This window comes from Protopterus annectens, chromosome 9.part0, assembly GCF_019279795.1.
Source record: "Protopterus annectens isolate FY-2018-M chromosome 9.part0, PAN1.0, whole genome shotgun sequence".
NCBI lineage: Eukaryota > Metazoa > Chordata > Ceratodontiformes > Protopteridae > Protopterus > Protopterus annectens.
The window spans coordinates 1,435,179,134-1,435,202,651 of record NC_056743.1 but is presented as its reverse complement, the minus strand read 5'-3'; the positions used below and the strand labels follow the sequence as shown (position 1 = coordinate 1,435,202,651).

At 41.8% G+C, this 23,518-nt stretch overlaps 1 protein-coding gene across 2 annotated transcripts in view; it reads left to right on the top strand.

Annotated features, from left to right (window-relative positions):
* Window positions 1–23,518, top strand: part of DBNL (drebrin like) — a 902,612-nt gene that overhangs the window by 237,304 nt on the left and 641,790 nt on the right. For both annotated transcript variants that reach the window (XM_044084396.1, XM_044084395.1), the window contains exon 3: window positions 4,729–4,841. In XM_044084396.1, the coding sequence (XP_043940331.1) occupies window positions 4,729–4,841 (113 nt within the window). The remainder of the gene's footprint in view (window positions 1–4,728; window positions 4,842–23,518) is intronic.

Below are 23,518 nucleotides of genomic sequence, written 5' to 3'. Positions count from 1 at the left end.
ACAAACAGTGAAAAACAGTGATGACAAATAAACATAAATTCAAATAAAACGTCTCTTACCAGTCAGCTCCACAGTAAATCACAAACCAAGGTAGGATTGTTTGATATACTTTGGATCCAGAGTTGTGCAGTATCCTGCTACGCCAATATTAACCTTTTTGTCTTTTGGTTTAAATTGACCTCTCCATAACCATTCTTGCATCAGATCCTGACTGACATGAGGTTGTTCCAGGAGTTTTCTATACTTGCAACTATATTTATGTTTTTTCAACATGTCTTGCCTTTTCATCTAATCCTTTACCTTGTATTCTTTTGGCACATTCAGTCGATGCCTGATTTTTGTCTCCTGGTTTGATTTCCATTCCCGCTTGACACTGATATGCTTCTGCTAAACTAAGCAGGGAAATCATCTTAGACTAGTTCTCCTCATGTTTTAAAACTTTCACTATGCTTGGGTCTTGTGAGGTCAGCAGATATCTATACAGTGTTGTGATTTCAGATCTATGTCTCTCATCACTTTCGAGGAGGCCCATACCTCCTTCAGAATGGAGAATATATAATCTTGGTGTGCACTGATTTTTATAAATCATTTGAGAAGTATGAAGCATTTTTCTTGTTTTCCTGTCCAACTGGTATAATACCTTTTGGAACCAGTTGATCACCCCAAAACTGTAAGTTAGAACAGGAAGAGCAAATTGGTTTATAGCATGGACTTTGTTCCTAGATGCCATAGCTGTTTTCAGTATTAATTTCAGTTTCTAAAATATTCTTAAGTTTTGTTCGCATTTGTTCGTTTTATTGAGTCATCCTTCATCAGTTCCCAAATATTTATACATTTTCTCCTGTTAAAGTACCTTTTTATCACATTCCTGTCCCAGACTGGTATTTTCTTTTTGCTGCAGCTTTCCTGTTTTAAATATTGCTTTTGCACATTTGTCAAGACCAAGTGACATTTTTATATTATCTGAGAAAGTTTTCACCACTTGCATTTGTGCTTTCAGTTCCTCATCTGATTAACTATACAGCTGTAAATAATCCACAAAAAGTAAATGCGAAGTTTTACACCTTGTTTTCTGAGAGCCAAGTTGTAGCCATAACTTAATCTGTTAAGTGGACTGCTTAATGGGTTAAGGGCAAGACGAAAGAGCAGTAGTGACAGGCACCCTGGAATATCCTCCCTTTGAATTTTTATCCCTGTGATATTAATTTGTCCTTTATCGTGGCTTAGGTGCAGAGTGGTTAGCCACAGTTTCATGGTCACTGTAATGTAATTGATCAATGTAGGGTATATCTTAAACATCTGTAGGCACTCGTTTATCCTTGAATGGGGGGATGCTGTCAATTTTTTTTTAATCTGTTCGTGTACGTGGATACATCCCCTTTTTACAGTTCTCCATTATGTCTTTAAACTCTGTTGACTTCAATTACATTATATAGTTTATACATCATTGAAAGGCAAGTTATTGGCCTATAGTTTTTAAGATCGCTTGTAGGCTCACTCTTGAGGAGTATAGTTTTTTTCTGTTAACCAGGTTAGTGTCTGTTTGGGTCCCACATATAAATAGTCCTTACTTGGGGCTAAATCTTTGTGTAAACATGTTAATACTTTTAGTTAGAAGTTAGGTACTGCATTTGGGCCTGCGTTTTTCCAGTTAGAAGCTTTTCTTAATTTTGTTTCAGTTTCTCTGGCCGTTATTTTGTCCCATTTCATATCCTGTAAATTTGAACTTCTTACTGCTTCTTTTACTTCTATCCATTCATCGTCTTTGTTCCACAGGGTCTTAATAGATATTTCTCCAGAATTTGCCTATTTCTTCTTTTCTGGTGGTATTTCAATTCCTTTACACTTGTTTTTCAATTCTTTATGTAACTTTTTTGGGTCCTCAATAAATTGCTTATTTTGTACTTTTTCTTTATATTTGTCTGCATATCTTCTAAGCTTTTCTGCCTTTGCTGATATCTTTAGTTTATTATTTGCATTAGTGTACATTGGGTCCTGGTCTGTTTTTATACCGAATGTTGCCTTTATCACATCTGTCTTTCCAAGTATTTTTGTTGATCTGTTTCCTCGCTTGTACTCTTCTAACAGTGACACTTCTTTTCCTCTTTGAGTAGCAGTAAGAGAAGGCCCATGTGATGAAGTAAATCCTCCTGGAAAGAGTGATCTTCAGTGGAATGTCAGATGTTGACACTAAGTAGAGTGAGGGAACCAATTTCTCAGTAGGTTACTAGGAGGGCATAGATTCAGTAAAGGCAAGAATGTATACACTCCCCTGTTCTTCATTGCAATGTAAAGTACCTGTGTCTGGTTAAGGATAATGCAGCAGGCTTGTCTGTGCCAAACTGCACTGAAAAGTACCTGTATGTAATTTAGGCTGCTACCAGTAGGCCCGCTTTTAACATGACCTGTGTTTGGTTAGGGATGCTTCCAGCAGGTGACCTGCACTGTAGTGTACCTGTATCTTATTTAGGTTACTCACCAGCAGGCCCGCCTATGCTGTAACCTGTCTGGTTAAGGATACTTGCAGCAAAATCACCTTTGCTGACCTGCACTGTAAAGTACCTGTATCTGATTTAAGCTGCTACCAGCAGGCTCACCTGTGCTGACCTGCACTGTATGAGGCTCTTGCAACTGAATATCATTACCTCTGAGCTACCTATCGTTCCCTATGCTGTGAAGTACTTTTAAAGGCCAATTTTATGTTCCTTTTTGGCCTTTATTCTACCCACCGTTCATGTGGCCATAAAGCTATAACCCCTACCGGCACTGGAAGATTCTGTGAAATAGAGATGTGAGCAAAGACTATGGCCACCTTCCCGTGGAAGGTTAGTAGATATTTATACTTTTAATAGTACTCCCTACTTCAGCCAGCAGGTGAGTTGTGGTGTCTGTCCATGCTGATGTACAGGACTCTGCTGGAGCACATGCAGTTTGTCAGGCTTGTGCTACCCAGTGTTGCCAATGTAAGTGCTGTGTAGGACCTTGTCTCAGTCATATGTCCTGCAGTAGGCATAAATAGATCCCCTTACCCTGGAATGATTAAGCCAATTTTGGCTGCTCACTCCCATGGCTCTCTGGCAGGTTCCTACAGTACCTGGACCACTAGTTCAACCTGGGTCATCTCCAGCATGGTCAAGGCTCCATTGCTGTACACCACCACATAGCTAGTTGTTTGAAGGTCCTGCTTTGTAAGGGGACTACCTTAAAGGCCAAGTCCATTTGGCCAGTCTTTCTTCACTTCACTGTAAAGTATCTGTGTCTGAAAGCTTCTTCCATCTATCTACTTGCATTTCAATACCTTTGAAAGACATTTGTGTTTGGCCTCTTTTACAAGCTTACCTCTGCTACTGTACACTGTAAATTGATGGTGTTTGCTTACACTTGCTTTACAGCAGGCATACCTGTACTTGTACTGTAAAGCACCTCTTTTGTCTGTTTACACTACCAGGAAGCATATGTGAGCCTGTTATAAGTAGTTATAAAAGTATCTGCTTACAGCAGGCTTGCCTGTGTTTTACCTGCACCGTAAAGCAGCTGTGTCTGAAAGCTGCTCCAGTACACTACCTGTCGTTTCTTTCACTTGCTTCTGAAGGCCTTTTTCCTAAAAGGTTTCTGGGACATTCTTGTACTGTAAATCTTCTGCTTTTGAAGTCTGTCTTAAACTGGCTAATGTTCTGTCTTTTGCTGTTAAGCACCTACATAGGCACATACTCCCAGCAGACTGTCTTTAACATTACAAAGCACTGGTGTGAAAGGACCACATCCAATAGGCTGTCCGTAGTTTTCTGCAATTTGTTGCATCGGTATGTGAAAATCTGTCCTTCTAGTTTAACCTTGCTTTTGTGCTTAACCATGTTTCTGTGCATTGCCGCATACGTACAATCATACATACATAATGCATATGATGGCCACGTTTGCGGAGTTATTTGTATCTCTTGGCTTGGCACTGTGAGGTTACCTGCTTTAAAAGCCACTTACAACTGATTGCCCATGTTCTTTGAATTTTCTAGCTGTGGGTCACCTTGTACATCTTTGTGTGATGCACCAAATGTGCCCTAACACACTTCTATCCAGCACAATGCCTTCCATTATTACCTGGCTTTTATAATGGCCCGTGTCCTAATCATCTTTTCTTCAAACCTCATACCTTCTTTCCTCACGTTTTAGTTTGTTTCCTGTTGCCTAAGGTACTACTACATAATGAGATTTCCATGCCTCTGTGGTTTTGCATACACAGTTGCTGTGATCTACATCTCAGAGGATGACAAAAAAAATCAGTATGTGGCAGCTCCCCCAATGAATGTCGTCATATAAGATGCCCAGGGTGCCTTGTTTTGTCCTTTTATTGTAGCTATGAGAGTTAATTAGCTGTCCAAGGCAGGAAACTTCTGCTCCTCCCAGTCCCCCCTCACTCTTGACAGTCTCATGCAGTTTCATTTGGGGGTGATGTCTATAGAGGTATGCTAACATATGGCTTACAGCACAAACCAAGAAATGATTCCAACAAAGATAGAACTGAGTACTTATTTTTTATAGCATCTCAAGTGTCATTAACTTTAATTGCATGTCCTGTCTAGTGCCTGGTGGAGATTTGCCCTTATCAGAGATTATTCACATTAAATTGCATGTTGTGTCTAGTGCCAGGTGGGGAGTTGCCCCTTTCTTTGTTTAGAGACCTATTTCTGAAAGGCTATTGCATGTGGATGTAATTCTGTTTTCCTGCTACAGATGGTGGCTTGGAGGAGCTGGTGGAGGAGCTCAGCAGTGGAAAGGTGATGTATGCCTTCTGTCGAGTACAGGATCCCAATTCAGGACTTCCCAAATATGTCCAGATCAATTGGGTAAGTAAATCTGTTTAATTGATGCTTATGGATGAAACTTGCGTACATAAAGGAGTCATCTGTGAAAGTTTCATGCTTATAAATAAAATTTGTTAAAGCCAGTGGGCCTTTTGATGACAGGATGAGAGTAAGTAGTCTGTGACAGTTAATTAAGTACAACTTTCCTCTGTGCTGCTGGCTTTGTGTTTGTAACCTTCGACTATGAGCGCACAGTACAAAGATTTTTTCATGGGAGCAGATTATGTAGACTTCTTTTATGGTGCAAGGTAGTCAAAACATTGTAGGAAACGTCAGTTTGGATAAGTGTCAAAGGATGCTTCTCTTTCTTGTGCACTGTGATTGAATTTGGGTGAAATTGTTCTTGGATTTAATAGAACATTCCAAGGCAGTGCTTAATTGTATAGCCGCTTTCTGTCTGCTGTATAAATTGGTTAAGGATCTTACAGGAGGTACCGGTTGTATGATTAGAACCATTGTCTAGTTGATGCTTTTGGCTCACAGTTAAGCATGCTGTTTGCTGGCTGCATTAGGCAACTACCTTATCACCACATGCAGAGGACTGGTATCTTTGCTGTGGTGAGGAGTAATGGTGGTCTCCTCATTCCTAATTCTCTTAGAAGCAGGTATTTCTGTCACGTGAGACATCTGATTTGTGTTATCCTCAGTAGCCTAATGCACAAAGACTGGTGACAAAAAAAAGACACTGTAGAGACAGTGTGTTAAATATTTGTATTTGCAGAAACCTGAAAGTAGCTACTGCAGCATTTTTCTTTGAGCTTCGTTCTCAACAACCAGAGTGAGCATTTATGTTTTACATACATAATTTTATCTTGATATAAATTGCCCAAAGCATAATTTTATCTTGATATAAATTGTCCAAAGCCTAAATGTTTCAAAAGCTTAGTTATTCAGTTCTGTTGTAGGCAGCCTCACTACAATATGCTCATCTGTACCTCAGCAGGGGACAGCCCATCGTAATAGCAGTTGTCCTAACTTCAGGCTGAGTAGATTTAAGTGTGTGGATAGTAGAGTCACAAAATCTCTGTATGCTCAAATTGTCATGTAATAAACTAATGAAATGGTGCTGTCTCGAATGTCATACATTTAGGTGAACACTGAATAGTCATAGCAGGTTATCAGTGTACTTGAGTGTTTCGCTTGCTGTATTTTTTTTTCCCAGGGGGCAAGCTCCTTTTACCTGCCAATCTGGTGTGTCTCTCTCCCTGAGAAAATGTGACCTTGGAATGAGAATAAGTAATGTACAGAGGTGTGGTGAAGCAGCCCCCCACATTACAGGCTCAGTAGGGTTTCGCCATTTAAAAATGTTTAGTCTACTTGTTGTATCAAATCATGGTTTTCAGACTGCAGTACTTTTTGCATCCAGTTTTAGTTTTTCATTTTTTGCACTTGATATTTTACATTAACTCTGACATGATCTAGGCCATCATTATCAACTTAAGCCTTGGGTCTCCGGACTCCTTACTGCATCTGCAGATCTCTATCGCCTCTTGTTGATCTTGTACACAAGCAGTAGCCCACGGCTATTTTTTTTCCTTTTTTTCTACTGAAAATGTTCAGTCTTTAAGTCTCTTTGGATTGTTTTCCGATCCTCTTCATTTTCCAACATTTTAGCCAAGATTTAACAATTTTTTTTCATCTTTTGAAGAAAATGTTTCTCTTCCCCATTAGGCATCAGTCTTGAGCTGCATCTTTTTTCACAGCTCCTCTTTATTTCTAAAAAAAAAAAACTTAAGTGTCAACAGAAAAAGAAAACTATTTGTAGTGTTTCTGTAGATTTCTTGTGTGACTGAATTGTTTCTTTGTGTCACAGTATTATGATGTGCTGGTGTGCTTCATGTGTGGATTTTCAGATTGCTTTGTTACATGTAGCAGGCACAAGTTTCCGTCTGCCTTTTTCCAGAGCACTTGAGAAGGTTTACAAATATTTGTAAGGCAATTGAAAAACACAATTCTAGATAGAAAGAGCAAGTTAATTCTTAAAGGTGAAATACCTAGAGAGGATCCCCTTGTTGAGGTTTCGATCTCCTTTGGCTCTAAACATAGTACCTTTGAATGTTTTAGGACGATACAAGGTCAAAGGTACAATTAAGAATAGGGAAACTACTCAAGATGAGGGGAAAAGGATACAGCATCCACCCTCCCATAGAAGTTTCTTCCATTCCACTAAAGAAACAATTGATTACCTTAGGAATCATCCAACATTCTGGCACTGTAGACTTCAGTTATAAGAAGGTGATAAAGGCTGCTTTGTATGTGCAAATGAAGATGGGTGTTGTCCTTTCCCCCTCTAATTCTTTGGTAGATAGACATTTATTCTGCTCTGAGACCACTGCCTACTTAGATGCTTTCCACAGTGATGCATCTGTCAGTGGTGGCAGTGTTAATGGTATTAACTTTTTGGTATCCGGTAACCTCTTAGACTCTGGGGTTGGGGTTGAGTTTTTTTAAACAGAATTTGCCCTTCATATGTTGAGTTCTTTGGCCTTCGGGTCCTTGGTTGTAAGGGCCTCATTGCTGATCATCTCAGGACTGAGAATTCTTTGAGTGTCAGGAGTCCATCTTCGTCCTTCAATATCATTGATGTTGATGTTTGTCATTAGTGCCTGGGTCCTTGATTTCGAGCATTTTGTTGATGTCAGCCAGTTGGTTGATGTTGCCTTCTTTTTTGCGTGGGCATCCTTTGTACTGCATTAATCTTGACTTGGGCCACAGCCTTTGTGCTGTTGCATTCTCTAAATGCCCTTACCACTGTTAAAATATGCTTTACTCTTGGAATATCCTGTGGAGGGATAGCCTGATGGTCCAGCCAGTATACCAAAACCTTTTCACATTTCAGGCATTGTACATCAGACATGCGTCCTATGTGCAAGGTGTAAGGTACATATGTGATGTACAGACACATAAATCTCAAATCTTTTTTGCAGGCAGTCTGAATTTGGTATGTATGCCATTCACTGAGCTGGTTCTTGTGCCGAACTTTCTAAAAATAAGTGCCCTATTGGGATTCCTTCTTTTTTCTTCCTCCTTGTAATTTTTTTCATGTGATCCAGGAAAAAAACGTGAATGTGGGAGGCAGATTCCCCATAAAGATAAACATGAAAAGTGCCTTTTTTGTTTGGGTGCTGTGCACAGTGACACTCATTGTGATTATTTATCAGGCATTTGTCCTCAAGACCTTCTGCAAATCATCTTTCATCCCTCTCTATTTATTTGGAAAAGAAGAGTTTGAAGCTTTTGGCTCAAAGTACCATGGCCAAATTCTCCTGCCCTGAAGTTCAGACACCACTTAAGAAAAAAGCTAGAAGCAAGTACTGATCCTGCTGCTGTCCTGCCTGTACCGGACATCTCCCTTGGTTCATAGGTAGGTACTAAGCTATTGGCCCTAGGGCCTATATAAACCTAGACAAAAAGGTACTCTGGCTTTCGCCACCCAAGAAAATTATTTTCCTGTGCCCCTGTCGAGCAGAGCCATAGAAGTGATCCCCAGGGTGAATTTCCTATCTCCCATCCGATCATCAAGATTTTTCTTGAAGAGTGCTAATGAGGAGCTTTGTTTGATATAGATAGGTAGTTTTTTCCAGAGTATGGGAAGCCTCTGGGACAGGAGTCTATCCCTCCAGCATGTTCTGTTTATTGTTGTGACAAGGTTTAGGTCCCTAGAGCATGCAGCTCAGAGGGATTGGGATTTCTTTAAGTGGAACATGTCCAACAGCTCTGGGTTTGACATAGCTTTGTATGTTGGGCAGAGATTGCCTCTTGAGTAGGCGATATGCGACAGAGAAAAGCTGTAGATGTTCTTCGTGTTTCACTGTTGCAGTCATTACATTTGGGTTATCTGCTTGCAGGTAGCCCTCAGTCGGCTTGATTAACATAATCTTGGGCCCTGTGTCGGTTGCTGTCCCTTCTTCCATGACGTCAGGTCATCAGGGATATAAAGCATGCAGCCGACACCATTACATCAGTCTTTCTTGCCGTGAGGTGCCCAAAGCAGAAGCAGTTCGCAAGTGCCGGTCGGCTGACTCCTGAAATTTTCATTTTCGAGTTTCAGAACCGAAGTCTTCAACTAAAGCTAAGTACCCTGTTGGGGATACTTTTTCTTCCTCCTTACCATTGTCAGTAAAAGTTAATAATTGCATTACTTGTGGAAAGCAAATATCTCCTAAAGATTTTCATTCATACTGTATTCCTTACCTAGGCCCTCCTAAAGATTTTCATTCATACTGTATTCCTTACCTAGGCCCTGACCACGACGTACCTTGCTGTCGGTTTTGTGCTTTATTTAATCAGTGCACTATCCGTCATCTGTATATTTTCGCCTCTAAATATTTCAGTTCTTGGTTTATTTATCCAGAAATGTCGGTTAGCCATCCGACTAACGGGATTCCGAAAAAACGCAAAGATAAAGACGGAGACAGGCCGCTAAGGTCCAAAACTGCCAACGACGCTTCTCCTAAGCCAGTTCACCGGTACTCAGTGAGGTGCTTTCGCAGCCCCTGATACCCTCTACTTCTGATTCGCAGGCCTCTACCGAGATGCATTCGGAATCCGGTATGCTGCGAGATGCTTCAACTATGGAACCCGCGGATGTCTCTACCTTGGATGGGTCTGGAGCCACTGTGCAGGCACTGGCTTCTGAGGGTGTAATCAGGCCTACAGACTTGCATATTAAACCGACGCCTCCTTCTTTACTTGGGCCTAAATCTCGATCCATGCCTAAAAAAACGACGCCCAGGCCACATGCTCAGGCCTATATGCCTAAAAAAACAAATAAGAATGGCTGAAGATCTAATAACTCTAATCAGGGGTAGCTACCCCCCCCCCCCCTCTAAGAGGCCTAGGACTGAAGTTGATTATGAATCTTCTGATCTGGATTTAACCTTATCTACTTATGAAGATTCTGATGCAGAGGACTCCATTCCCTCTGCTTCCCCTCCTGAGGATTTTTCTTTTGGGGAAACCTTACATACTCTAAGGGAGCATTTCCACTGGGAAAGCCAGGATTTTTCTGATTCAAAAAAGAGGCTTAGGGATTTCCTTCTCCCACCTCAGTATAGGCCTTTAGCTATTCCTCCTGTACTAGACATTGTTGATGTTGCTTTTTCGGAATCTAGTTTGGCCCCTGATTCCCTGCCTCCTGCTCCCAGAAAACCTGACCGATACTACAGGGTCGCAGAGTCCCACAAGTTCCTTTTTAACAATTCTATTGCAGATCCAGAGACTATTTCACAGGGGCACAAGGGCATTAAGGCTTCTACTGCTAAAAATCCCTACCCCTTCTGATATAGACTCCAGGGCGCCGGATAGATGGGGTAAGAAGGTTTACACTTATGCAACTTTGGCCATTAGGGCTTTAAACTGCCAGTTTCATAAAACTATCAGCAACATGTTATTGGACTGCTTAAACAAAAAATGATGTTGATTCCTGACTGTGTGGAAAGTAAAGAATTACAGGATTTAATGCATACTGCTGAACAAGTTGGAAAACATACTTTGCAATGTGGTTTTGATTCATTAGAGGCCTCTTGCAGGGCTGCTGTTACTGAGTCTGTGCTTAGAAGGCATGCTTGGCTTAAGGAGCAATCTTTCCCTGATCATGTTAAAGCTAAATTATTGGATGTTCCTTTAAATCAGGACCACCTGTTTGGCAGTAAGGCTGAGGAAGTTCTTAAAAAGATGGAAGATAAAGCTAAATCTATACAAACTGTTAAAAGATTTTTTTACAAGTTCAGCCTCCTAGATTTAGTAGACACTGGCCCTCTAAGAATTAGTCCTTTCCAGCCCCTTCCAGGTCTTCTCAAGCCAAACTCCGACAAAGCAAAAAACCCAGGTTTCAGTCCCAGGGGACACACACAGCTAAGCAGTGGGGGGGCCTCCACTTACAAATCTGTGAATAATAAGACTCCCCCTATGGTAAACTGTCTCAATGACTTCCTTTCAAAAATTCCCAAGCACTTATCAACCGACTGCCCGTTTGGGGGAAAGATTGCTCTTCATGCGAAGAATTGGGAACTCATTACCCAGGACAAATGGGTTTTAAATAGTGTCCCAGGGATACAGATTTCACTTCCACACATTGCCAACACCAAGCGGGTTGGCCGGACCTACCCCCAAATCAGTGGGCAGAAGCCCAAAACAAGTACTTTCTCTCTTAAGAACCACTGAATGTAGACAAACCGAGCCAGTAACGCAATAGTTCCAAGGCAGTATGGAAGCAAAACCACGTAGTCAGGATAAATAGATGAATAAATAACTTTTAATCCAAGTACACAAAATGCAGACAGTATTCTTGCCACGATCACAAACCGTCACAGTTGAGCGCGCTTTCACTTTGTAAAATACAAAGCTTCATCACAACAAAGAGCCATTGTGTTAATGCTTTAAATACTCATTTGTAAAATTGAATAATTGATTCTTAGAGACCTGTCATCCCCATAGTAATAAAGTGTTCACAGAACATAAAACCCCTTAAATACCAACAAATCTAATCAAATAATTGCAACAATATTTAAATTTAACTACATAACATTAAAAACATGTAATATGAATTCATGAATATAAATATTAAAAAATGTAAAAAATGTGTTTAGAATAAATTCTTGTGGGTATTGATCTAATAAATAAATAACCCCCCCCCTTTCTTTACATTATATACTGTTAAAAACTAGTGGGAAATATAACTTGTGATGATCATACTTGACAATGCCATCATAACTTAGCCTGTCTTAACTTCAACATACTGCTGATACTAATACAGTCATTGAGTCCAGGGAGTTTTCCAGCGTCCGTTTTTAATTGCCAAAATAACTCCCTGAATTCAACCCTAGATTCCCAGTTTCCTCCACGGGGGTCAGTACCAACCTGTTCCACTACTGCAAACTTAATCTTCATATTTGTACATACCAAAGAGTGTTTATAGAAGGCATTAGATTCTTTCCCTTTACTAATTTCATAAAAATGCTCATAAATCCTTTTCCTAAGGGTACATGTAGTTTTTCCTGTATAAAAACTATTACAACACAAATCCCTATATAAATTAATCCTTTGGTACCGCAATTATAATGTTTACAAGCAGTTAACCTTATACCCCTAGGGGGAATGTGTATAACACTACCCTCAAGAATAAACTCACATTGACGACAAGCTCCACATTTAAAAGTACCTCTTCTTGACCCCCTGGTCCTACACTGGTTGTCCTTTTCAAATAAATCTTTCAGGTTCGTACCTCTCCTTTTAACAAAGGAAGGGTGTGGTGGAACAAAAGCCCTTGTGTCATCATTAACTTTCAATATGGGCCAATATTTCTTAATAGTCTCTTCCACTCTACCAGATGTACCAGAAAAAGTGTGTGTAAAGACCACTTTTTATGTTCTTCTTTTTGCTCACCACTAGTAGTCTCCTCTCTAAATCCTAACCCTAGTAATGGAAAATACTTACTATCCCTGTTTTTGATAACTTCATCAACCAAATAGTTTATCATAGATTCAGGGTATCCTCTTTCCAAAAACAGAGCTTATAGTCTCAGTCTCTTCTAAAAATACAGAGAACACACTTGTCATTCTTGATGCCCTTCTTAACTGGCCTTTTACAATCCCTTTCTTTTGGAAATATGGATGCCCACTCTCAAAATGCAAATATGTATTAGAGAAAGTGGGTTTCCTGTAAAGCCTGGACTGAAAACATTGGTTTATTGTGTCCTTGTATATCATGACATCTAAGTAATTTATACTAGAATGATCTATAGTGTAAGTAAAGGTAAAAAAAAAAAAAATATGTGGAGTTATTCAAGTAATTTATAAATTCCTTGAATTCACTCTCCGACCCCTTCCACAGTATACAAATATCATCCAGGTAACGAACATAGAAAGTTAAATGTCTACGCTATTCTGAATTCAGGACAAATTTCTGTTCCCAGTAGTAAAGAACACTATTAGCATATAAGGGGGCGCATGCTGCCCCCATAACTAACGCCCTTCCTTTGTTGAAAGAAATCCCCATTGAAATGTACAAAATTATTTTTCAAAATGGTTTCAGTAAAATCCAATATCAAATTAATTGTGTTGCTACCTAGTCCTGTTTCAGTGCACAAAATCTCTCTGAACCACTCCAATCCTGTTTCGTGAGGAATACTTGGGAATAACTACATCAATAGTAGCAAAACGTATATCGGCCTCATATTTGTCGTTAGTTATTCTTCTTAAATAGTCCCAGGAATCTTTTGTTATGTGAGGTATAGAATTTAATGATTTTTTTCAATTGTGAATCCACAAAAATCGCTACGGGTTCAGTAATACTACCAGCCCCTGCTACTATAGGCCTAAATTTAAGTTTGTTGATCCCTTTGTGCACTTTGGGAATCCCAAATATAGCAGGGACCCTAGGATTCTCAACATACAAAAAAATTTAATAATTTCTCATTCATATTTCCTTGTAACAAATGGTCTAACAAATAATTAATTTTGGAGTAGGCAATATTGATTTCATTCCGAGAAACAACAGTATAATGTTCTACATCTTGTAAAATGTTATGTATAGAAGTGTCATATTCATCATTGTACATAAAGACCACTCTTCCCCCCCCCCCCTTTGTTAGGTTTCATAACTCTACAACTTTCATCTTTTAACATATTCAGTAAAGTTGTATCTTCTTTGGACAAGTTAATGCTAGTACAATTGTTACTGTTATTGTCTCGCATCTTTTCAACTACTCCTCAAAAATTTTTAATTTTGACTTAGTTGGTGGATTAAACAAACTCTTCCTGGACATTTCTCCCTGGTTTACATGTGTTTACTTTCTCTCTTAAGCTTGGGTGCTATTCACCTGGTACTAGAAGAGGAAAAGGGACAAGGTTTCTACTTGAGACTTTTCCTGGTACCCAGAAAAGACAATTCATGGCGTCCTGTCCTGGACCTGTCTACTCTAAACACCTTTTTGGAGATTCCAAATTTCAAGATGCTGACTCTTCAATTACTTCCTATGCTAGGCAAAGATGCCTGGTTGGCAACACTAGATTCAAAAGAAGCATACCTGCACATCCCAATTGGGGAATCTTGCAGAAGATACCTTCACTTCAAAGCAGGCTACACGCACTATCAGTTCTCTGCACTGCCCTTTGGCTTATCTACTGCGCCCAGAGTATTCACAAAGTGCCTAGCTCCAGTTATTGCATTTTACAGGCAAAGAAATATTCAAATATACCCATACCTGGATGATTGTCTAATTCAGGCAGAAAGCCAGGACATACTTTTGAATCATCTGGCCTTTGTACAAAGGGTTCTAACTTGTCTGGGGTACACCATAAACAAAAAGAAATCGCACCTGGTACCCTGTCAACAAATTATATTCCTGGGAGCAAGCTTGAATACAACGTCCCAGATGGCTTACCTCACGCCAGATAAATTCATTTGACAACCTACTTCAAACAAGTGGCTACAAAACCCTGCTATCTGCAAGACAAATACTGCAAGCCGTGGGGTTCATGGCCTCCTGAATTCTTCTAATTCCATATGCAAAACTGCATATGAGGAAACTACAGTGGTATCTAAAAAGCCTATGGTGTCAACATTCTCAAGACCTGGAAACAATGATTCCTATCGTACTTTGCCTATGCCTAGAGTTCCTTTGGTGGACAGAGGCCTGCCACCAAAACAAGGGACTACCTTTCACACCACCCCCCTTGCCACCCAAACCCTAACAGATGCATCGGACTATGCATGGGGGGGGGGGGGCTCACCTTGCAGGGAAGTGCATTCAGGGCAAATGGAACCCAAGTCAAATGCACCTGCATATCAATCAAAAAGAAATGTTAGCTGTGCAGAATGCTCTGACAGCCTTCAAGGACCACATTCTACCAGGACAACTAACGGTAAAGACTGACAACACCATTGTTATGTGGCACATAAGCAGGGGGTACACATTCTTACCCCCTCTGCAGACTAGCCATGGCATTGTGGAACACAGCCTTGAGCTACCAAGTGCACCTACAAGCTCAATTCCTCCCAGGAAAATTAAATACACTGGCAGACAGACTAAGCAGAAACCTCATGGACCCACACGACTGGAAACTGGAACCAAGGATTTTCAACATGTTGACAAGCAAATAGGGGGAGCCCAGATATAGACCTGTTTGCCTCTCCCCAGAACTACCAATTGGACAAATTTTGCACAAGGACTCCCCACAAACAAGCCTGGAAAGTGGATGCTCTGTCCTTCAGCTGGAAAAACCTATTGGTCTATTCCTTCCCCCCCTCTGCCTCTGCTCTCCAAAGTACTACTAAAAATCAAACAGGACAAACCAAGGATGATTTTTGATTGCTCCAGACTGGCCGCGCCAACACTGGTACCCCCCTCCTGCGCAGTGCATCATGGTCATCTCCATGGCACCTGCCTCAGACTCCTTCCCTGCTGTCTCAGCAGGAGAACCAGATTCTGCACCCTCAGCTCTAACACTGAACCTTGCAGCCTGGCTAATTACTTAATCTCTTCTTTACCATCCCTCAGCAAACCTGTGATGGTTATCATTTTAGAGGCAAGGAAGCATAGTACTAGAAAATCTTATGCTGAAAAATGGAAAAGATTCTGTGCCTGGAACCTATCTCAAGGGATGAGCACAGCAGTGCCCAATTTACCTCAGATTTTACAATACTTAACTGAGATGCTTCACAAGGGCCTGTCTTTTTCCTCCATTAAAATCCACACCTCCGCCATTTCAGCTCATTATAACACAGAACCTCCCCTCTTCTCTTATCCACTGCTCAAGCAGTTCCTCAGAGGGGCCAAAAATTTGAGACCACCCAGGAGAGCTCCAAACCCAGCCTGGGACCTTAACTTTGTCTTGGAGAAACTCACTCTACATCCTTTCGAGCCAGCTACTACTGCAGACTTAAAATTTCTTTCGTAGAAAACATCTTTCCTTTTATCAATCACTTCAGCTAGAAGGGTATTTGAATTACAGGCCCTTATGGCAGTGGAGCCTTTCATCATCTTTCATGCGGACAGGGTGTCCCTAAGAACCAATCCATCCTTCCTGCCCAAGGTGGTATCCAGTGTGGCTCTTAATCAGTCCATTCATTTGCCAACCTTCTTTCCCAGTCCACAGAGTAAAGGGGAACGTCTACTGCATTTCTTTAATTGTGCACAGACAACTTAGATTCTACTTGGACAGGACTAAACCTCAAAGGAAATCTGAAGAACTGCTGGTGGCATTTGCTCTAGGGGCAGAGGGGAAGGCTATTCCGAAGCAACCATTTCTAAATGGATAAGCCATTGCATTCATTTCTGCTATAAGCACCAAAGAAAACCTATCCCCCAGGGGATCAGACCTCACTCCACCAGGGCTGCATCTACCTCTGCAGCCTTTCTCAGATGCGTCCCTACCAGGGACATCCCAGAAGCTGCTACCTGGAGTTCTGTACATACTTTCACCAAGCGTGATCATTTGCCAATTTTCTTTGAATCCAGAGCTGGCTTTGCCACTGCAGTCTTGTAGGGCCTTATAGCTGGCCCTAATGCTATCTAAATTCCTCCTCCCAACCATAGCTTTGGGAATCTACCCAAATGTAATGACTGCAACAGTGAAACACGAAGAACATAGTACAGTTGTGTACACTTACCATGAATGTAGATGTTAAGTGTATTCACTGTCGCAGTCCTGGTTACCCTCCCTCCAGCCGCCTAACTTCTTTTGGCTTTATCTCTACTTTCCTTTACTATGCTTAAAAGCCTTTTTGGTGTATTTGTTTTTTTGTTGGAGGTATATCTTTGTGTTTTTATATTTAATTGCTTCCCATTAGGGGGGCACCTGACATTTGGGGCAAGAAAAACTGATGTAATGGCGTCGGCTGCATGTTTTATATCCCTGACGACCTGATGTCATGGAAGAAGGGACAGCAACCGACGCAGGACCCAAGACTTTGTTAATCAAGCTGACTGAGGGCTACCTGCAAGCAGATAACCCAAATGTAATGACTGCAACAGTGAATACACTCTAACATCTATATTTATGGTAAGTGTACACAATTGTACTTTTTTTTGAGACTGTCTGCGTAGGGCATCTGTTTGAGGCCAGTAATCCTCTTTTGAGGTATTTCTTTGGCCTTTCCAGTTGTAATGTCTTGAGGTACATACCAAAAGGGGGCACTGTATTCTATAATGGGTCTGAGTGACGAGTAGATGGGAACAATGACCTTTTTTTTTCCTGGATGAGAAACCTTTTGTGATGAGGTGTGCCACGTAGAAGGATTTCTTGACTACTGTGGCGATATGATTATCAAAGGAGAGACTTCTGTCCACCTGTGTCTCAAGGTCTCTTATCACACTTTCGGTGTTAAGTAGACTACCGCCTATGTGGTAGTTCATGGGTACAGAGTTTATACTAAAAGGGATGACTGTGCACTTTTTGGCATTGAGCTTGAGGCCACAGCTTTGACACCAGGCATCTGTCTCCGTGAGTCCCTTTTGTAGGATGTCCACATTTAGGAGTTTCGATTATGGCTCCTTCTTTGCAGTCATCTGCGAACTTCATTAGCCAAAGCCTTTCTGTGTTAGCCTGTACTTCAGAGAAGTAGATACCAAACAGGAGAGGGCCCAGGACTGAACCCTGTGGTACTCCACTTGTCACTGGTCTGATGTCTGATTTGGAGTCTGCTACTTTCACAGTGTGGGTTCTGTCAGTGAGCCAGTTGGCAACCCATCTTGTGACATAGGGATTTATACCTAGTTTAGTGAGTTTATAATTCCGGAGTGGGGGATGGTGTTGAAAGCCTTGGCGAGATCTAGTTTGGCTGTGTGAACGACCTTACCCTCATCTGCGGCTTTGGTGACCACTTCAAAGAAGTCTATCAGGTTTAGGAGACATTATCCGCCTTTTACAAACCCTAACTGGGTGGGGTCCAGAGTTTGGAAATTACCAATGTCATTGTTTATAAGTTCCATGGTGATACATTCCCTAGCCTTGCAGACCAAGCTCGTCAGGCTAATTGGGCGGTAGTTCCCGGGGTCCGTGGTGGCTCCCCCTTTGTGGAGTGGGATGACCGTCTCAGTGTACCATTCAGTGGCACAAAGCCTGAAGTAAGGTAAGGCTATGATTGAACATGGTACTTAGGTGGGGTGCCAGTTCATGTAGAACACAGCCTGGGATGTTGTCAGGTCCCATGGATGCTGTGTTCTTGGCTTTGGAGAGTGTGGTTTTTACCTGTCCAGCCATGATTACAGGAACTTTGCATTCTTCCGGTATAGAGATGGGCCCTTTAGGGGGCGAGGGGGGGGGGGTTAAGTTGGCACTGAACCTATCTGCCAGGATATTGGCAATATCAGTTGGTTCTGTATATTTAGTGCAATTGTGCTGTAACTCACAGCAGATCTGAGTGTTGCCATTAAGATTCTCAACGTAGCTATAGAATGCTTTGTTGCTGTCTTTAGAATCAGTGGCAAGTTTTGTTTTCGTAACTAGCTTTGGAGGATTTTATGAGGGATCTCAGCTTCTTACTGAGGCTGACCAGGGAGTTGGGATTTTACTCTCTTTTGCAACAGTTTCTTTCTTCTGTTGTAGAGTTTATGGCAGGGGACCACCAGATTGGCTTCCTTTTTTTGGAGGATAGCATCTTGGTTCTGTTAGGGATTACACGATCCGTGCACTCATCTAAGTGCTTATAAAGTGCATTTGTGTAGGACTCAGCCGTCATGCCTCTATTGTCTGCATGGGTGTCGTGAAGTTTCGCACTTCTGTCTTAAGCGTGAAGTTGGCTTTGGAGAAATATTTTACTTTGGTTTCCATAATGAGGGGAGGGATGTGGATGTCTAGGGCTTGTGGTTGGATCTGACCAACGAGGAACTGACCTCTGGTATAGAACACCAGTTGCCCATGTTGGTAATGACCAGATCTAGGATATTGCTGCCCCCTGGTGGGGGTGTGGATAAGTTGATCCAAGGGGTTGGAATTGATGAATTCCAGAAAACGTTGAGCAAAAGAGTTGGTACAGGAAAAGTTTTTCCCAGTTAATGGTGGGGTAGTTGAAATCACCCATTATTAGGGTGTTAGGTTGTACCCTAATATTTTCCAGTGCATCACGAAATGAGGAGTGGGAATGCTGGGGCATGTTGGAGGATTTGTAGCCAGCTACAATTTGGATTGCGGTCTTGCCCAGAGTTAGTTGCACTTGGATAATCTCAGATGCATTATGCTGAGCAACTAGCCTGGAGTTGTGGACATCCTTAATGAATATGGATACGCCTCCACCTTTAGTGTTTCGGTACAGGTTAGGTGGCCAAAAGGTGTGGTATGAATTATAGCCTGGTAATGCAGAGGTGCTCTCTGGAGCCTTGAACCAGGTCTCTGTCACTGCTCAGATGTCTATGTTCTCCATTTTAAGGAGTGGCTCAAGTGAGTGCATTTTGAGGTTTAGACTTCTAGCATTGAGTAGCATTACTCTCAAATTTTGCTTGCTTTTGTCCTGTTACAGTGGTGAATTTGTCATTTGCACCTTGCCTAAAAATGGCACTAATAGGGGTGGTAAGAGCCTTAGCCAGTATCTGGAATACCAATGTCGACAGGTGCAGGCCATCTCTGGCAAAGCATCATGGTCTGTTGATCATGTCATCCCAGGCAGACAGATACTGGATCCCCTTAGAATGACACCAGAAGCTTGGCCAATTGTTGAAGTTAATAATTTTGTCCTTGTACTGTGGTATAATTCTGGGTGATGGCAGGATGCTACTCAGGGCTAGGGTCATACCTGCCTGTGCTACAGGATTGGAAAGCTCCTCCATGTCTCTTCATGTAGTCCAGAGAGGTACGTCCCATGTCATTCACGCCAACATGGACAATGAGAGAGTCATATTTGTACTTGTGGAGTGACCTGAGTGTGTGCATTATGTGGCAGATCCTGGCACCCGACAGGCAGCTGTGACAGTAACTTTCTCCTCGTTTAGCCTGGTGAGTGGAACATCAGTGAGCCTGACTATAGAGTCACCTATGACTAGAGTGTTGGGTATGTTGTTATGCCTTATTGGCTGTGGTTGAGTGGCACAGTGAGTTTGTGAGCTATGTATCCTTTGGGTTGTGTTGGGGGGGTGGAGTTTGCTTGCGTTTCTGCTTTGGAGGTCCCTGTTGCTTGGGCGGGTTTTTGAGAGCCTCCGCGAATGTAGGTGTATGTTTTGTGTTTGTGTGTGTGTTTTGGTGGTGTAGGTTTTGAGGGAGTATGTGATGAGGGAGGTGTGGTGCAAGTGTTTACCTTCTCCTCTTGACTGTCTAGTCCAGTCTTAGGTGAAGAGCTTTGCTTCCAGTTTGGCTATGTAAGTGCATCTCTCACAGGTTGTAGTGTTGGGTGGTAGGAGGAGAGGGTTGTCTGTGTACATGAGGCAATTGCTGCATTGCCCTAAGATGCCCAGATTCATCAGGTAGACAGGGGAGAACACCAGGAGCTGACCCTTAGACATGCCTGGATAGGTGCTTATTTATTAAGTACTAAACACGGTTTTCCTCTAGACAAGTGAGGAAAGTTGAGTGCTGTAGAATTTGTAGCTAATTTAGTGCTTACAACGACTTCTGAACAAGTGCTGAGCTCAAAGAAACAGATTTGATTGCTAAAGCTAAAACCGGTTAGTTCTAAGGGAAAATTTGAAGAGCAGACTTTATGGCACCTGGAATACTTTAACCCTAGCTAAGCGGCGATGCATAAAGTGCTTTTTTTTGTTTGTTTTTTAAGATAAGCTTCCTAGTGCTTACCACTCCCACTGATGAGCTAGAAGGCTTCCCTCCAACACAGAAAGGCTTGGGGTCTCACAAACTTACAAACAGTCCTGGATACAGCAAATCTGTGTCTGGACTAGACTACTTACAGAAAAGGCAGGAAACCAGCTTAGAAAAGTTTTATATTGGTAAAGTGGAAAGGGAGAAAGGAGGAGCAGAAGATAATTCAAGGTAAAGAAACTAAGTGGGTTGGCCTTCTCTAATGTTCTCCCTGTATTGGGTAGAATGAGGTAATGACACTAGACTGGGAGGAATGTCCCAGATCAAATTTACAGCAGGGGTGGGCAACTGCAAAACCACCAATTATAAGAACAGGATACAAATAGGGAGGGTAGGAAACAAAAATCGGAACAAACACAAACAGATGCTTAACAATTGTATAACATTTCTAGTTAATACTACACACAGTGAAACTAGCTAGAAAAGTATGCAGCAGACAGTAAAAGTGCTATAAATAACTCATAAAAATAAGCAAAAAACAGGATACTTAATGTTGTATATCACAGATCACTTTGCTCAGTGCCCTTCCTCCGATTAGCTCAGTGTGAAATGGCACAATGGTGTGGATAAAGAACCTGAGGACCTAGTGCTAACAAGCTGCCTACTCACAAGTCTACTGATGTGCATATGTCTGTTACAGATGTATAGAGGGAACCATGGCCAATTATATTAGAGGGGCCTTGGGGGATTTCCCAATATTAATTAGGGAAGAGGTGCCTGGTATCCTCATCGAATCTAGTCTAGGTAGGGGTCTGAATTTCCTACCTTTGTTAAAGCGGATGATCCTTAAAAGAAACAGAAAACCAAACATGGCTACTGTGGCTAAGGATCCTCACAGAGCAGGTGGCAGGACTTTACTCAGGGGCTTCTACTTCCTTATGATGAGTGTGACTGTGGTGAAGAATCCTTAGCATATTCCTTCTAGATGTACTCCTCTCTGGTCTTCTGGTCTGATGAAAAAAATTTTTTGTCACCGGCCTCTTCTTTTGAGGAGTTCTCCTTTGGGGATGCAATGACCTGTATAATGAAATACTTTGTGGGAATGTTCCATAGTTTGAGTTTCAAAAGATATTGTGAACTCTTGCAATTGGACTCACCCAGACCTTCAGCAATCACTTCTGTGTTAGCTTCCCTTTTGTATAAATTTATAACTGCGTCTCTGCCTCCTGACGCTCAACCTCTCAACTCTAAAAAGCCAATCAGATTTTATATATAAAGTACTTGATCATAAATATTTGTATATAAAAGTCCTTCACCTGATCCTGATGTCTTCATGTCCACAGATAAGCCATCCAAACTGCTTTCCTCTTCCAAGCTTCTACCTTCTGACAAGGGCAGCAGTGCTATGGAGTGGTATTGCAAAAAGTGTATACTTTGGCTTTTAGGGACATTAATTATCAGACCCACATGATAAGATATGTTCTGGCTCTTCCCTCCCAGTTAGAAGGTGGAAGGGTGTTTGACTGATATGCCTGATTTGGACAGTAAGACTTCTGTTTCTTGTCTGAGTTCTGCTTCTTTGGTATCTCTCCATTCCCTTAAATGCAGCTGTGATGCTGCTGATGCCCCTTCTACAGCAGCTGCATCTGGTTCTCTCATGAAGAGGAGATATTCTTGTTTGCTCCTTCTCGCGTTACCTGAGGACATTAAGGCTAAACTTTTAGATTCGCCCATAAGACAACCAGAACCCCTTTTAGCATTGCTGCTTCAGAATGGTTTAAAACCCTGCAGGAGAAGGGCAAAGATACACAAGACTTAAAGCAAATTTTTGTTTCCCCTCTACCCAAATTTCAGAGGAGCCATTCCTCAAAATCTTCCTTTGTCTGTAGGCAACTTAGACAATGTGATGGAGAGCAAAAGGGTTTATTAATTAGAGGGAAGAGCTGAGAATCTAGCTAATTAGTGGGAGGAGTTGAAAAATAGCTTTCTTATTTAAGGTACTCTTACATTCCTCTTCAGCTACAAGAGATCTTGAATTTAAATCCGTGTCTTTATTCATCATAGATGGGTCTTGGATCCAACTTCGGATTCGAGCTGGCAATTGCTGGACCGATCCAGAGCTGAAGCTCCTCCCCTTCCCATAATCCCCTGCTGACCTGTAACCCTCAGATCTTGTTTGCCGCAGAAATGCTGGGACATGATTCCAGTGCTCAGCTCTTTAAGATGTGTTTATTCCTTTTTCAGGGTTTTCTTAGTTCCTTTTGGCCCTGTTTTTGTTTCTGAGGTGCTTTAAGTTCCTATTAGTCTAGTTAGTGATAGGTTCCTCCCGTCCTGGTACTTTTATTTACTTTGTTGTTCAGGTTCCCACCCCTTTTTATCACCGGTCCTTCCTTTCCTCATAGCTAGACATTAATTTTAACCTTTTTTTAAGAAAAAGAGTAGTAGTTGTAGCTTTAAGGGTTGGTAGTGCCTTTCTGTTTACTAAGGGGTTTGTGTGTGTGTGTGTGTGTGTGTGTGTGTGTGTGTGTGTGTAGTCTTGCTCGGGATCTGTGTGTGTTGTCTTAATGGTATGTCTGATAAGCCATCTGGTTTTAAAATATGCCCCTCGTGTGGTCAAAAGATGCCCCATTACGACTTGCACGAGGAATGCGTTTATTGTCTAGGAGAGACCCATCTTGATATTGAATGCAATATCTGCACCGCATTCAATCCAAGGGCTCACATGGAACACAGAAACAAACTTCTCTTGAAAGGGTTAGCTAAGGTTGGCCTCCTTGCTTCGGGTTCCCCCTCCTCAGCTTCTCAGGATCTGAAAGAGTTTCTTGCCCCCTCCTAAAGGGTCTCCTTCTTCAAAAAAGCTGAGGCTTTTGGATCGCAGATCCCTGGATCAGAGTCCAGCCTTTACTGATTTGGATCCTGGTTCTTCTGCTCCGAGGGCCTCTGATCAGCCCCTCAGGTCCGAGACCTCTA